The sequence below is a fragment of the Lynx rufus genome, unplaced genomic scaffold (assembly GCF_022079265.1).
Source record: "Lynx rufus isolate CCGP_SWC_20201006 ecotype Redwood Valley unplaced genomic scaffold, mLynRuf1.p SCAF_5, whole genome shotgun sequence".
Lineage (NCBI taxonomy): Eukaryota > Metazoa > Chordata > Mammalia > Carnivora > Felidae > Lynx > Lynx rufus.
Genome location: NW_025814867.1, coordinates 76997824 through 77011143, shown reverse-complemented (window position 1 = coordinate 77011143; position 13320 = coordinate 76997824). Strand labels below are relative to the sequence as shown.

The following is a 13320-nucleotide window of genomic DNA, read 5'->3' as shown; positions in this document are numbered from 1 at the left end:
ACATCACTGCTATCAGGTGCCCTCCATTCCTAAAATCCACCTGACCCCTCTTCTCAGCACTGTGCAGACTGCCTTCTGACAGAAGGGAAAGGTGTAGACTGTGTAACCACTTAAGTAACATAGTTACCAAGTGCTGAGTGAGCTTACCTTGGTAGCAGACTGTAACGCTAAGAACTTTACTCATATTAGCTCATTTAATCCGAATAACAGCCCTGTGAGATACCTGCTTTTGTTTTCCTCATTTCACAGTTGAGAAAAGTTAAGAATGGAAATGTTTTGCTTCAAGCCACACAACTAGTGAGTGGAAGATGTGGGATTTGAACCACTGCTAGCGGGTCTTGGCCTTCATTAGGTCTGAGGTGTGACACAGAATCCATATGCAATACTCTGAAGCCCCCCCCACCCCCCACCCCCCCAGCAGGGGAAATCTGATGTACTGATTCTTTGGGAAACACTGCTGGAATCTACTTCCCGCAAGGAATCCCCTGCTATTTGAATGGGATGCAGGCACAGAAAACCGATAAACTTCTATGAGAGATAACTTTGCTTCATAAATGTGTATTTCAGGTAGACAATGCTAAATGACTAGTGGCTTTTGCCTGATGCCCTGGATAACAATGTATTCTTTTTTTTTTAATTTTTTTTTAACATTTATTTATTTTTGAGACAGAGAAACAGCATGAACAGGGGAGGGTCAGAGAAAGAGGGAGACACAGAATCTGAAACAGGCTCCAGGCTCTGAGCTGTCAGCACAGAGCCCAACATGGGGCTTGAACCCACGGACCGCGAGATCATGACCTGAGCCAAAGTCGGACGTTTAACCGACTGAGCCACCCAGGCGCCCCACAATGTATTCTTTAAATTGTTTGTGTCTTTCTTTATAAATGCATGTTTTATCTCATCAGACCACCGCCCCCCTCCCCTGCTCCCAATCCCCCCCCCCCCCCCTGCCATAAGCCTGAGTGACTGCTACAAGTCCTTCCACCAGAAAGGTAATTAAATTACCTCATAGCCAGGAGAACACAAGTTCAGTTACTTCCAACACTGAAGTGGATGGATTCTGGCAGAACTCTCTATTTAAAGCTTTTGCATTTAATTTTCCTTTAGAAAGTAGGAGGCAAGGGTGAGGGAGAGATAGGCTCTGGATAGGAAGAAATAAAAATATGTATAATGCCATAAAAATGTTCCTTTAATCTGAAGCGTATCTGGACATATACAGGTATATGAATGGACTTAATGAAATATTCTTAACAAAATATAAAGACTGCCTGATGAGGCATGCGTGTGTGAATTAACATAAAAAGTAGTTTTGTGGACACAGACCAACAGGATACTCATTGATTTGTTTCATTCACAAGAACAGGGAGGCAAATATCTCAGATCACACTTGATTTCAACATACCAAGCCAAGCCACTAATAAACCGCCCACAAAGAATGAAACTATTTTGAACTCGTCATTCTACAAATACACATTATAATATTAAGATATGCATAAAATAAAAAAAAAAGATGTGCATAAAATTGTGTAAGGTGGAAAGTACTCGACCTTCCACTGAAAAGAGGAGGAGTCAAATATCCTGAAAGGGTTGGGACCCGCCTGCAGTCCCTCGGGAACTTCCTGTTGTCACCACACCCCTGGTGTAGTTATCTGAGCTCCCTCTGAGCAAAGCCCTCAGTGGAAACTCCAAGGCTCTGCAAAGGAAATTATTCTTGTGAATGTGACACACACTCTCTCCAGTTTCCATATGCTGAGATTATCCTTCTTCTTCGGTTTGATCTGCTTGGTGAAAACAGGTAGGTCATTTAGTGAATGGTTTACTTAATTATTTAAAAAATATTATTTTATGTTGTCACTTTGCATTTTATCAGCCCACTCCCTTCAGTGGACTTTTTGAATCTTATTTAGTCATTGTGAAGGAAAGAAGATACGGATTAAATGAACTTTCTAATCCTGAAAATTTTTTTTTCAGTAATGAAAGAAATTATTATTCCTTTGAATTAACTTCTTCTGATGTATGAAAAATAAATGTGTTGGGAAATCTAAAGGTTATTTTCTTTCATAGTTAAGTTTTCTGTGCCTTTCCACCTCTATGAAATAAAATCATTTATGTTGTAGAAATTTTAAGTTTTGTTTTATTGTAATATCTAATACATAGAGGATAGGTTTTTATAAGCTTTCATACACTGAGGGTTTATTTAAATTATCTTTTAGGAAAACATAGTTTTATTATGTAAACCCCTTGGAATTGTGTCTAGCATATTGATAACTTAAAAATTATTAATGACAATGAATAAAAATTAAAACAGTGATGTACAGGGGCACCTGGCTGGCTCAGTTGGAAGGGCATGCAACTCTTGATCTCTGGGTCATGAGTTTGAGCCCCACGTTTAGTGTAGAGATTACTAAATAAATAAAACAGTAATTTACACAGCAAGATAACAAAAATAAAGTGGGATGCTGTTTTATTTTTATTTTAATTAATTAATTAATTAATTAATTTTTGAGAGAGAGAGAGAGCATGAGGGGGAGAGAGCTGCAGAGCAGAGGGAGAGAGAGAGAGAGAGATTGAGAATCCAGAGAGAGAGAGAGAGAGAGATTGAGAATCCCAAGCAGGCTTCACGACCCTGGGATCATGACCTGAGCCGAAATCAAGAGTGGGAAGCTCACCTGACTGAAACCCCCAGGACTCCCTGAAGTGAAATACTTTTTAAAAAGAAACTCAACACTTCTCAGCCTTCTTAGGAATCCAGTTCTTTTTCACATAGTTTATGGTAAAAAATTGGTACAGTTTTTTGAAGGGAAATGTGTTACATACAGTATCCGTAAAAATGTTTATGCCATTTGAACTACTAAAACCATTGCTGAGAATTGATTCTAAAGAAATGGCTTTTGAAAGGAAAAAAACTTGGGGCGCCTGTCTGGCTCAGCCAGAAAACCATGTGACTCTTGATCTTGGGGTTGAGACTGCAAGCTCTACACTGAATGTAGAGATTACTTAAATAAATAAAACTTAAAAAAATAAGAAAATAAAAGAAAAAAACTCATCTAGGAAGATGATTCTAACTATGTTATTTATAATAACTTGAAACTAGATATAGCAGAAATGTTTCTACACACAGTAATGGATAAAGTATCAACTTTTTTAAAAACGTAGCCTTTAAGATTCTGAAGCTATGCAGAAATGTGCAAACATGTTTATAAAATAATGCAAGTAGACAAAACAATTCACATTTATAAGTCAACAAAGATAACAGCTATGTTAAATTCATGTATGTATTGGGGCGCCTGGGTGGCGCAGTCGGTTAAGCGTCCGACTTCAGCCAGGTCACGATCTCGCGGTCCGTGAGTTCGAGCCCCGCGTCAGGCTCTGGGCTGATGGCTCAGAGCCTGGAGCCTGTTTCCGATTCTGTGTCTCCCTCTCTCTCTGCCCCTCCCCCGTTCATGCTCTGTCTCTCTCTGTCCCAAAAATAAATAAACGTTGAAAAAAAAATTAAAAAAAAAAATAAAATAAAAAATCATGTATGTATGTCTGTAGATAAAGTTTAGGAGGCAAATGGAAAAATTAAACTAGCTGTATTAGGATTTCAGGCTTATAAACAAATTTTTCTCAATTTGTGCTTTTGAAGCTGATTTAATAGTAAATTAAAATTATGCTAATGATGATATTTTTCACCGAGAAGTCAACCTTTTAAGAAGTGTGTGTTTATAATAATTTTTAAATTTAGAAAATGAACATAAATTTAGAGATAGTTTTAGGAGAGTGGAACTAACCCTGACACAAAAGCCTGATGATAGTTTGTGGGTACTTTCTTTCAATCTCGCATTATGTATCTCTATACATAAAGTTGGAACTTAATTTTTTTGTGATCTGCCTTTTTACTTAACATTATCTCATCAGCAAAGTCTTTTTTAAATGATTCTAGAAGACTTACTGCTGAATGACAGAATCTAAGGAGAGACACAGCACAATAAACTTCTGTAGCTAGAAGGAAAAAACATAATTATAGCTGTAAACTAAATTTAGATTTCTCAGTATCTGCAAAACCATGAACTTGCAACTTCCAGAAGAGAGGGTTTGAATGATAGGCACCTGATAGTGGAAATTATTCATCACAAATACATCGACTTTTTGTTTTTCCCCTTCTTTAGCTTGCCGTCCAAAAATCAACAACTATTAAGATGTGATTCTGAAATGCAGAGAATATAGGTCATTCACTTTTGGAAATCTTTGTTTTGCTCTAACCTTTGTGATATCATGGCAGGAATATTTGCCGTAATTTTACCAGTGAATAAAGCAATCGTTAGCAAGCTCTAGTGTGCACCAGAATCGCCTGGGAATTTGTTTAAAATGCAGACCACCCTCAGAGATCCAGACTCGGTGGGTCTGGGGCGAGAGCTTAAAATCTGCATTTCTTCTAACAAACCCTCTGGTTTTTCAGCTGCAGGTGGTCCAAGGAAAAAAGTTGATAACTATTTTTCTAAATTAAGGCTGTTGTCATAAATATATTTTAAAGTTACTCTTCTGTCAATATTTTGGCTTATGGCAAATTTGTATAAAACTATGTAGATATTTGCCTAGGGGAAATAGCTTAGTGCCAAAAAAACAGAGAATTATTTCCTCAGATTTGAAGTCCTCTACAGATAATTTATAACTCCATTTTTGGTGTGTGCGTGTGTGTGTGTGTGTGTGTGTGTGTGTGTGAGAGAGAGAGAGAGAGAGACAGAGACAGAGACAGAGAGACAGAGAGAGAAAGAGACAGAGACAGAGAGAGACTCCTTCTCTGACAGGGAGACAAAGGTGAGTAAGGGGGTGGAGTGTGAATGTGCATATTTATGCACATGATTAAGAGAAGAGAGTGAGGAAATCTAGTATCTCTTTTGTTTTCTCAGTTGTATTCTAAAAAAATGCTGGTGGTTCGAAGCAGAAATGTCCAACCAAGAGAGCATTTTGCCCATATACTTCTTGCCTATAGTTATGGGGTAAAAAATAAACAAGAGGGGCGCCTGGGTGGCTCAGTTGGCTAAGAGTCCAACTCTGGCTCAGGTCATGACCTCACAGTTTGTGAGTTCGAAAGCCCCCACGTCAGGCTCTGTGCTGACAGCTCAGAGCCTGGAGGCTGCTTCAGATTCTGTGTCTCCTTCTCTCTGCCCCTCCCCAGCTCAGCTCATGTTCTGTCTCTCTCTCTCTCTCTCTCTCTCTCTCTCTCTCAAAAATAAATAAACATTTAAAAAACAAACAAACAAACAAACAAACAAACAAGAGATACTCCACCAGGTTTGGCCCTAGTCAACTGTGAATGTTTCTGTTGGGGAGCAAGAATTTCCTGTCCCCTTCAAAGTGCTTCTAGCAGGTCTAAGAATCAAATCGACATGAGACAGATTAATAGGAGAAAATCAAATTCCACACAGACATGGAAATTCCAAAGACAGGCAAGATGAAGCATATCTATCATTCTCAGCTAAGGAGAAGGTAGGGGTCTAGGAATGAATTCACAAGAAATGATTTCACAGGAAAATGAAAAAGAGTTAAGTGTTTGGTAAACATGTTTGCTGGACCAGTCAGAAACAATGCGACACAGAGAATTTTTATTATTTTATTTTATTTTATTTTGTTTTGTTTTATTTTATTTTTTTATTTTAGAGAGGGAGTGTGAGGGAGAGGAAAAAAGAATCTTTAGCAGGTTTCATACCCGAGTTCGGAGCTGAAAGCAGAGCTCCATCTCACGACCGTGAGATTGTGAGATCCTGACCCGAGCCAAAATCAAGAGTTTCACACTTAACCTACTGAGCTACCCAGGACATACAGAACTTTGATCAAATAGGCCTTGCTAGGTTACTCCCCATCTACCACACCTAGTTCATAACAGAAGGGTTATCTATGGTGATAGCTCTCTTCCTGGAGTAGGTCTTCTATCTAAATCCTTTTAGGGCGTTGAGGGGGAGGTAAAGAGCTTTTTCAGAATCTGCTGGGTTTTGATTGTTTTGTACCTGAAGATAATCTTCATGCCAACGTGGCCTGTTTGGAGGCAGCCTTCCCTTGGCCCCTACCCTTCACCATCTGGCTCAGAACAGGTTTTTGTGTTTTTGTTTTTAATTAAAGTTCATTTATTTTATATATCTATATCTATATCTATCTTTCTATCTATAGAGAGAGAGTGTTAATTTCCAGATTTAAAAAATTTGATAGAATTTCATGGTAGGTAGATATTACTCCCCTCCCTCCCTTCTACTTCTGTTAAAAATAGGAGTCCAACTCATATTCTGATCTCTCCAAGGCAGTTTCTGGCCTAAAGGGATTTTCATTTCTGGGACTTTTGGAAATTACTTCAGAACATTGTTTTCAGGCAAGCATTAAAATGTGCTCTAGTGTGGGTTGCTGGAAACATGCTGGCTTCACCAATTAACATGTGGTGAGCTGTGTCCCAGACACTGACGAGTACCCGTTGCCCAGAATACAGAATCCTCAACAGTGTATCCCTTAACCTTGGTCTCAGTAAATATTTTCAGGAAAGATCAAGTCAGTATGCCTGACTGTGGACCTCAGTTCTAAAGAAGGTATTAGCACATCTGTGTCATGCTGGGGGGTAAGAGAAATGATTGCTTGAGCAAGCCCCGGAACCCAAAACTTGAAATAAAAGAAGTGTGAGTCAGGGCCACACTTGTTTCACTTCCTGACTACATACCATGCATCAAGATTAAATTAGGTGGAATTTCAAAACGCCCATCGCTTGGGTTTGGTCACTGGACTACAATTCCCCAACCATAAATCTGAGAGAAACTGATACTTTTCTTTCTAATCAGTTGACCCAGCCACATTGAGAGGCTTAATAGGAACCAACCTGTGCTTATTGATTCTCATAGAATCTCAGAACTTTCTCTCCCCTTGCCCACACGTACAATTGCTTCATCAGTGGGTTATTTCTGTCTACAGTTCCATCTTCTCTTTTCACTGACAACTCTTTGGATCTGAGTCAGGAGCCTCTGCCTTTTTTTTTTTTTTTTTTTTTTTTTTTTAAGCCTCTGCTTTTTGTAGAAGTTTTCCCCCAGTCAGAAATGTGGGAAATGAAATCCATCCCAAAAGCAGGTAGAAACTAAAAAGCTAGAAAACTGTGTGTGACACCAGAACAGCATGCTCCAGGGCAGTAGGCCTTTTGAAGATAAAGCAAAAGTATCCCTTGGAAGCTTCATCAGAAAAGGAGTGGGGTTGTCAGTGATCAATCAGAGGGAATCACACTTTTGTCTCCAACTGGGACTCAGATGAAACAGGTCAATCCAGGGAAACAAATGTCTGTTTAGTCTCTTGTATCCTAAATAAATACAGCCAGTGGTTAAAGGTTGGAGATGTCCTTCCAATCAAGAGGGCGGTTTGTCTATCCAGTAGTTTTCTCTGGCAAAGATAAAACAAGATAACAGCTATAAGTAGTTCCTAAGCCTGAGAATAAGAGTAGTTTATTTTGCACAGGAACAGCCACAAACCCTCCTCAGAAAGGCTGACTGAAATGGGAGTTTTATTTAACCTCCAGTGGTACAAAATGGAGGTCCATCGGGGAAAGAAAATGAAGCTTGTTTTGATATTGACACAAAAAGAGAAACTTCTGCCCAGTTACCTCCAAAAGACTTTTCATCTTTTCACTCTGAAAAGTTGGAAATTATAGGAACCATTTCTTAAAACAGTTGTATTGAGATATAATTCACATACATGTAATTCACCCATTTAAAGAGTACAATTCAATATTTTTACTACATACACAGATATATGCAACTCTCACCAGTCAATTCTAGAACATTTTCATGACCTCCAAAAGGAACCTGATACCCTTTAGTTATTGCACCCCTGTGTCCCCATCTCCCTTCATCCTCCAGCCCCTAGCAACCACTGATCTACCTTCTGTCTCTATAGATTTCCCTATTCTGGATATTTCATGGGAATGGAATAGTATGATTTGTGGCCTTTGGTGACTAGCTTCTTTCACTTATAATGTTTTCAAGATTCATCCTCATTGTAGCATATTGTTGCAGGATTTTTTTACCTCAATACCCGGGGTTCATTGAATAGCCACTTCGAAGAAGGAAGAGGAGGACACAAAATGAGCAGCAGGAAAAAGTTTATTAGAATGTAATATTAGAAAGGATATTCGAAAGTGAATGCCCACAGCTATAGGCAAGGGTCCTTGTTTTATAAGGTTCTGGTCAGCCCTCCCATCTCTACCCACTTGTTCCTTCTTAGGTCCTACCCTTACTGGCTTGATAGCTCTAGGTGCTGGGTTGTCCATCCTGATTGGTTCGATTCCGTTGTATGAAGGGTGCTCTATAGCCATATCATTCCTGTGGGTCATAAGTTTTATGATCTACTACTTAGTTAGGTCTTTAGTCAAATTCCAGAGCGGAACCTGAGGGGGAGTAGGTGGGTCTGTTACATTCTTAAGAGGAACCTTATGCCTGAGGGAGTTTGCTGTGGTCAGATACTCCCAGCATTGTTCCAAAGTATGTGTTTTTCCCCACCCAGGGACCTCAGGTTCTAATTTTTCCCCCTCTGCCTAATGAATCCTACCTATCTTTTCTTATCATAATATGGAACTATGAATGTTAACTAAAGAATATTTAATAAGCCAAAAAAACCTGCTTAACATAAAGGTGACAAGACATCCATTTGGTCAACGTTTTAATTCCAAGAGTAAAGTATGATTATGTTCAGATCTTTTAAATAAAATTAAAAGAAAATTTTAATTTCTTGCTACATTAACTTTTTGAGATTTGGGTTGTCTTTGGTCAGTAAGACTCCCCTGGAAATTTGTTTTCCTAAAGAGAAGCCTCATGTCCTTTCAAACCAGCTAGTTTGCAGATCTTAGAATTTTGTGTCCAAAAGGAATGCAAGAGATTAGCTAAATCTCTAAGGAATGAGGAACCAATCTCTCAGTGTGAGAAAGGGGATGGCCCAAATAATTTATTTGTTTTGTCTTGTTAATGACAGAGCCGGAACCAAACCACGTTCTCTGACCAGGTAGAGCACTGTTACTAATATGCTTCCCTTTTCCAAAATCCTTCCAAAATGATGGAAGGAAAGTAATTGGTACTTACTGAGCACTTGCTTTATAGCAAATCCCACGCTAAGCAATTTACTTATATTATTTTATTTAGCCTTCACAACAAGCCTTTAAGATCAGTACTATGTTGGGGAGCAAGAATTTCCTGTACCCTTCAAGGTGCTTCTAGCCAGACCAAGAATCAAAATGACATGAGACAAAAGAAAATCAAATTTAGGGGCGCGCTTGGGTGACTCAGTCCATTAAGTGTCTAACTTGTGATTTTGGCTCAGGTCATGATTTCAGGGTTTCATGGGTTGGAGCCCCGTCTAGGACTCTGAGCACTGGCCTCAGGGAGCCTGCTTGGGATTCTCCCTGTTTCCCTCTCTCTCTGCCTCTCCCTGACTCATATTCTGTCTCAAAATAAATACATAAACTTAAAAAAAAAAAGGAAAATCAAACTTAATTTAGTACCTATGGAGAATCCACACAGACATGGAAATTCCAAAGGACAGTCAGGCAAAATGTGGTATATATGTCATTCTAAACAGAGGAGAAGCAGGTATGGGTCTAGGACCTCAAAAGGAAGAAATGAATTCACAGGAAAATGAAAAAGTAAATATTTGGTCATCATGTTTGCTGGGCCACTCAGAAACAATGGGTAGAAAGAATTTTGGTCAAAGATGTCTTACTAGGTTCCTCCCTGTCTACAATACCTACTTTATAACATAAGGTAGTCATCTATGGTGATAGCTATCTTCCTGGAACAGGTCCTCTATCTAAATTCTTTTTAGGCATTTGAGGGGGAGGTAAAGAGGTTTTCCCGAATCTGCTTTTTGATTGCTTTTTAACTCAAAATAATCTTCATGCCAAGTAGCCCATGTTGGAGTGGACTGCCCTTGGCCCCTGCAACTATTAACCCAACTCATCTTCCACATCATCAACAGCTATTAATTTTTAAGCATTTACTGTGCACCAGTGAATGTTTGCCTAATTAATTAATTAATTAATTAAATTCTTTCTTTCTTTCTTTCTTCTTCTTCTTCTTTTTTTTTTTTTTATTGACAGAGAGAGGCAGAGAGACAGAGAGAGAGAGAGAGAGAGAGAGAGAGAGAGAGAATCCCAAGCAGGCTCCAGGCCCAGCTAGGAGCCTGACTCAGAGCTCAATCTCATGACCATGAGATCATGACCTGACAGAAATCAACAGTTGGACGCTTAACTGACTGACCCACCAAGGCACCCTGCAGCTAACGCTTTAGATACTTCATAGACATTATGTCTATTTCTCACAACAATCCTGACAGCAGGGCTAGGATCAGGGTAAAGTCAGTGAGGCACTCACCAGGTGCAAAATTTAAGGGGATAAGGGACACCTAAACTCAATAATCAAGATAAATTATATTTATGATTTTAAAGCAATAAAACTTTTATCTTTCATGATATTTTAATGCAATGTGCAAATGCTATTTTAATATTTAAGTGATATTTTACTGCAAATAATAATATGAATATCATTAATAATGCATTCTCACAGTGCATAACAAATGATTTGGATAAGCGAAACTTTTTTGGCATAAGTGATATTTTAGTGTAATGTCTTTGAGAGATGAAAATCCATGCAAATAAGTCAATGATGAAAAAAACCAAAATTTTAAATAAAGATAGACTGTTTTACAACTCTGTGTTATTGTATAATGGAAAAGGTCATTTCCAATCAGCCAGCCATTCCTGGGCCTGTGCCATGTTCCTTTCCTTGCTAGGTGGTTTGGTCTATGAGAGTTAACAATTATATATAAACAGACTGAATAACAAAGGGCTATATCTATGATCATGGTTTTAAGTTTACTTATTTTTTTTTGAGAGAGCCAGAGAGAAAGAACAAGCTGGGGAGGGGCAGAGGGAGAGGGGGACAGAGGATCCACAGCGGGCTCTGTGCTTACAGTAGAGAGCCTGAAGCAGGCAGGGCTCAAACTCATGAACGTTGAGATCAAGACTTGAGCCAAAGTTGGACGCTTAACCAACTGAGCCACTCAGCTACCCCTATGGTCCTGTGTTTTGACTGACTGTAGAGCTTTTACAAACTTTTCCCACTGGTTCAAAATCTGGGAGGATATTTTGATAAGTATATATATAGTTTTTTCTCTTTTGCCTCAGGCTCAATATGGCTCAGCAGAGCACTGCCTGACAGACTGGCATTACTATGGTCATTTTACACATGTGAAACTGAGGCTCAGAGAGGTTAGATAATTAATTACCTGAGGTCACATAGCTAGGAGGCAATGGAGTTGACTTCAAGTCTAGATCTGACTCTAAAATCCGTGCTTCCAAATCGGATTTGGGTATTATGTTTATGACATTAGACCAGGTTGGCAAACTTTTTCCATGAAGAGCCAGATAGTAAATATTTTCAGCTTTGTGGGTCATTGGTCACTTTTACAACCACTCAACTTTGCCTTTCCTTATAACAGGAAAGCAGCCATAGACAATACATAAATGGTCACGGCCAACTTGGCCCGTGGGCGACCATGCATTAGATCATAACAAAATACCTCAGGCACAAATATGTTATTTCTGAAGATGTTCTATCCAGATTTCTTTGACATCCCATCCTACTCTACTCTTATCTCTGGCTGCTCTCCATAGGAGTCTGAATTCCTCATTGGATAGGAGACATCACCCATCTGATTGTTATTTTCCAATTGTTAACAGGAACTGGCACTTCAGAGTAATTGAATTTCAAAATAAGCTGAAGAGGAAAGGCCATGTTTTTCCGGCTTCCAATAAACTCTCATAGAAGAGGTTAAGCTTTAGAAACCAGTTTAACATGTTCTGGGTTACTTGGTTAAAGGCTCTATTAATACTACTTCTGACTAAACTTGACTTTGTACCAAAACAACACAATAACCAAAAAGAGGTTTGCTTTCTGAATTATTTTAGAAATATAAACTAGAGGGGCGCCTGGGTGGCGCAGTTGGTTAAGCGTCTGACTTCAGCCAGGTCACGATCTCGCGGTCCATGAGTTCGAGCCCCGCGTCGGGCTCTGGGCTGATGGCTCAGAGCCTGGAGCCTGTTTCCGATTCTGTGTCTCCCTCTCTCTCTGCCCCTCGCCCGTTCATGCTCTGTCTCTCTCTGTCCCAAAAATAAATAAAAACATTGAAAAAAAAATTAGAAATATAAACTAGAAATTAAATATAAATAAAAAGAACTATATTTATGAGGGTAAAGCAATTTAACAAATTTGCTATTCACAAATATCTAGTCCTTGCATGCCCTCCAAATTGTCTGAGAATTTGGGACCCAACAAGTCAAGTTCCTGCTCTAGGTGCTGGGGCACAATAGTAGACAAAAAACAACACAGCCCTTACCCTCAAGGAACTTAAACTAACTTGTAACATGTCCAAAATAAACTTAAACTAATTTGGAACATAATTCCAAATTAAGATAAATTTATGTCCAAAATAAGATAAATTTAATATTTTCCTTTAAAATGTTATTAATTCTTGAGGGGAAAATAATGAATAACCTTAGGTAGTTTTAAGCAGAGAACATCAGAAATGGAATGCATAACCCATGTTTGTTTGCTTATTATTTTGCAGAGCCTATCACCTGCAGACATATTTTTTACATAGTTTCAGTCATAATGCATGTGTCACTTCATACTCCATTTATGTTATAAACATGACATCATACACTATTTGCAGCGTTCAGATGGATCATTCTGAATGACTGAATAATGTGTTAACAGGTTGATATTCGCTTCTTCACGCGACGTTTATTGGTGCCAACTCTAAGCCAGACTCTGTTGTTGGCACAGGGTATACAACAATGGATAAACAGATCAGTTATCTTGCAGCATCTACACGAGCAGGGGAAATTATTTCAGAACAAAGAAAGAATGCTTCAGGCGTGTGGTAGGAAAAAAGCAAGTAGCATATAAGGGACAAAGTTCTCTAGAGTGGAATTCAATATAAGAAGAAAGTAGAATAAATAATAAATCCTGGGGGAAAGAATACTGTTCGAAGCCAGGTCGTCATTTAGGCCTAGGAATTCATTTATGGATATGAATAAACTTAGGAACTATATTACCCATTAACCCTTCTTGAAAAGGCAGTAATATTTAAAAATAAACATTTAAGACTCTACGTATTGATGTATCCACAGAAACAGAGAGTTTCTGTTCTATTTACTCAGAGTATCTATTCTACCTCCTCATTTTCTACCAAGAAAGACAAGAAAGTTTAACACACGTTCCCTTTCACACCTTCTCTGTTCCCTCCTTCAGAACATACACGCAC

The 13320-nt window shown here is 38.8% G+C and overlaps 1 protein-coding gene across 1 annotated transcript in view; it reads left to right on the top strand.

Moving 5' to 3' along the window:
* Nucleotides 1-1676: 1676 nt before the first annotated feature.
* The window catches only part of LIPH (lipase H), a 45791-nt gene continuing 34147 nt past the window's right edge, over nucleotides 1677-13320 (top strand). Inside the window, exon 1 of the mRNA XM_047100037.1 lies at nucleotides 1677-1795. Within this exon, the coding sequence (XP_046955993.1) occupies nucleotides 1747-1795 (49 nt within the window). The 5' untranslated portion in view covers nucleotides 1677-1746. The remainder of the gene's footprint in view (nucleotides 1796-13320) is intronic.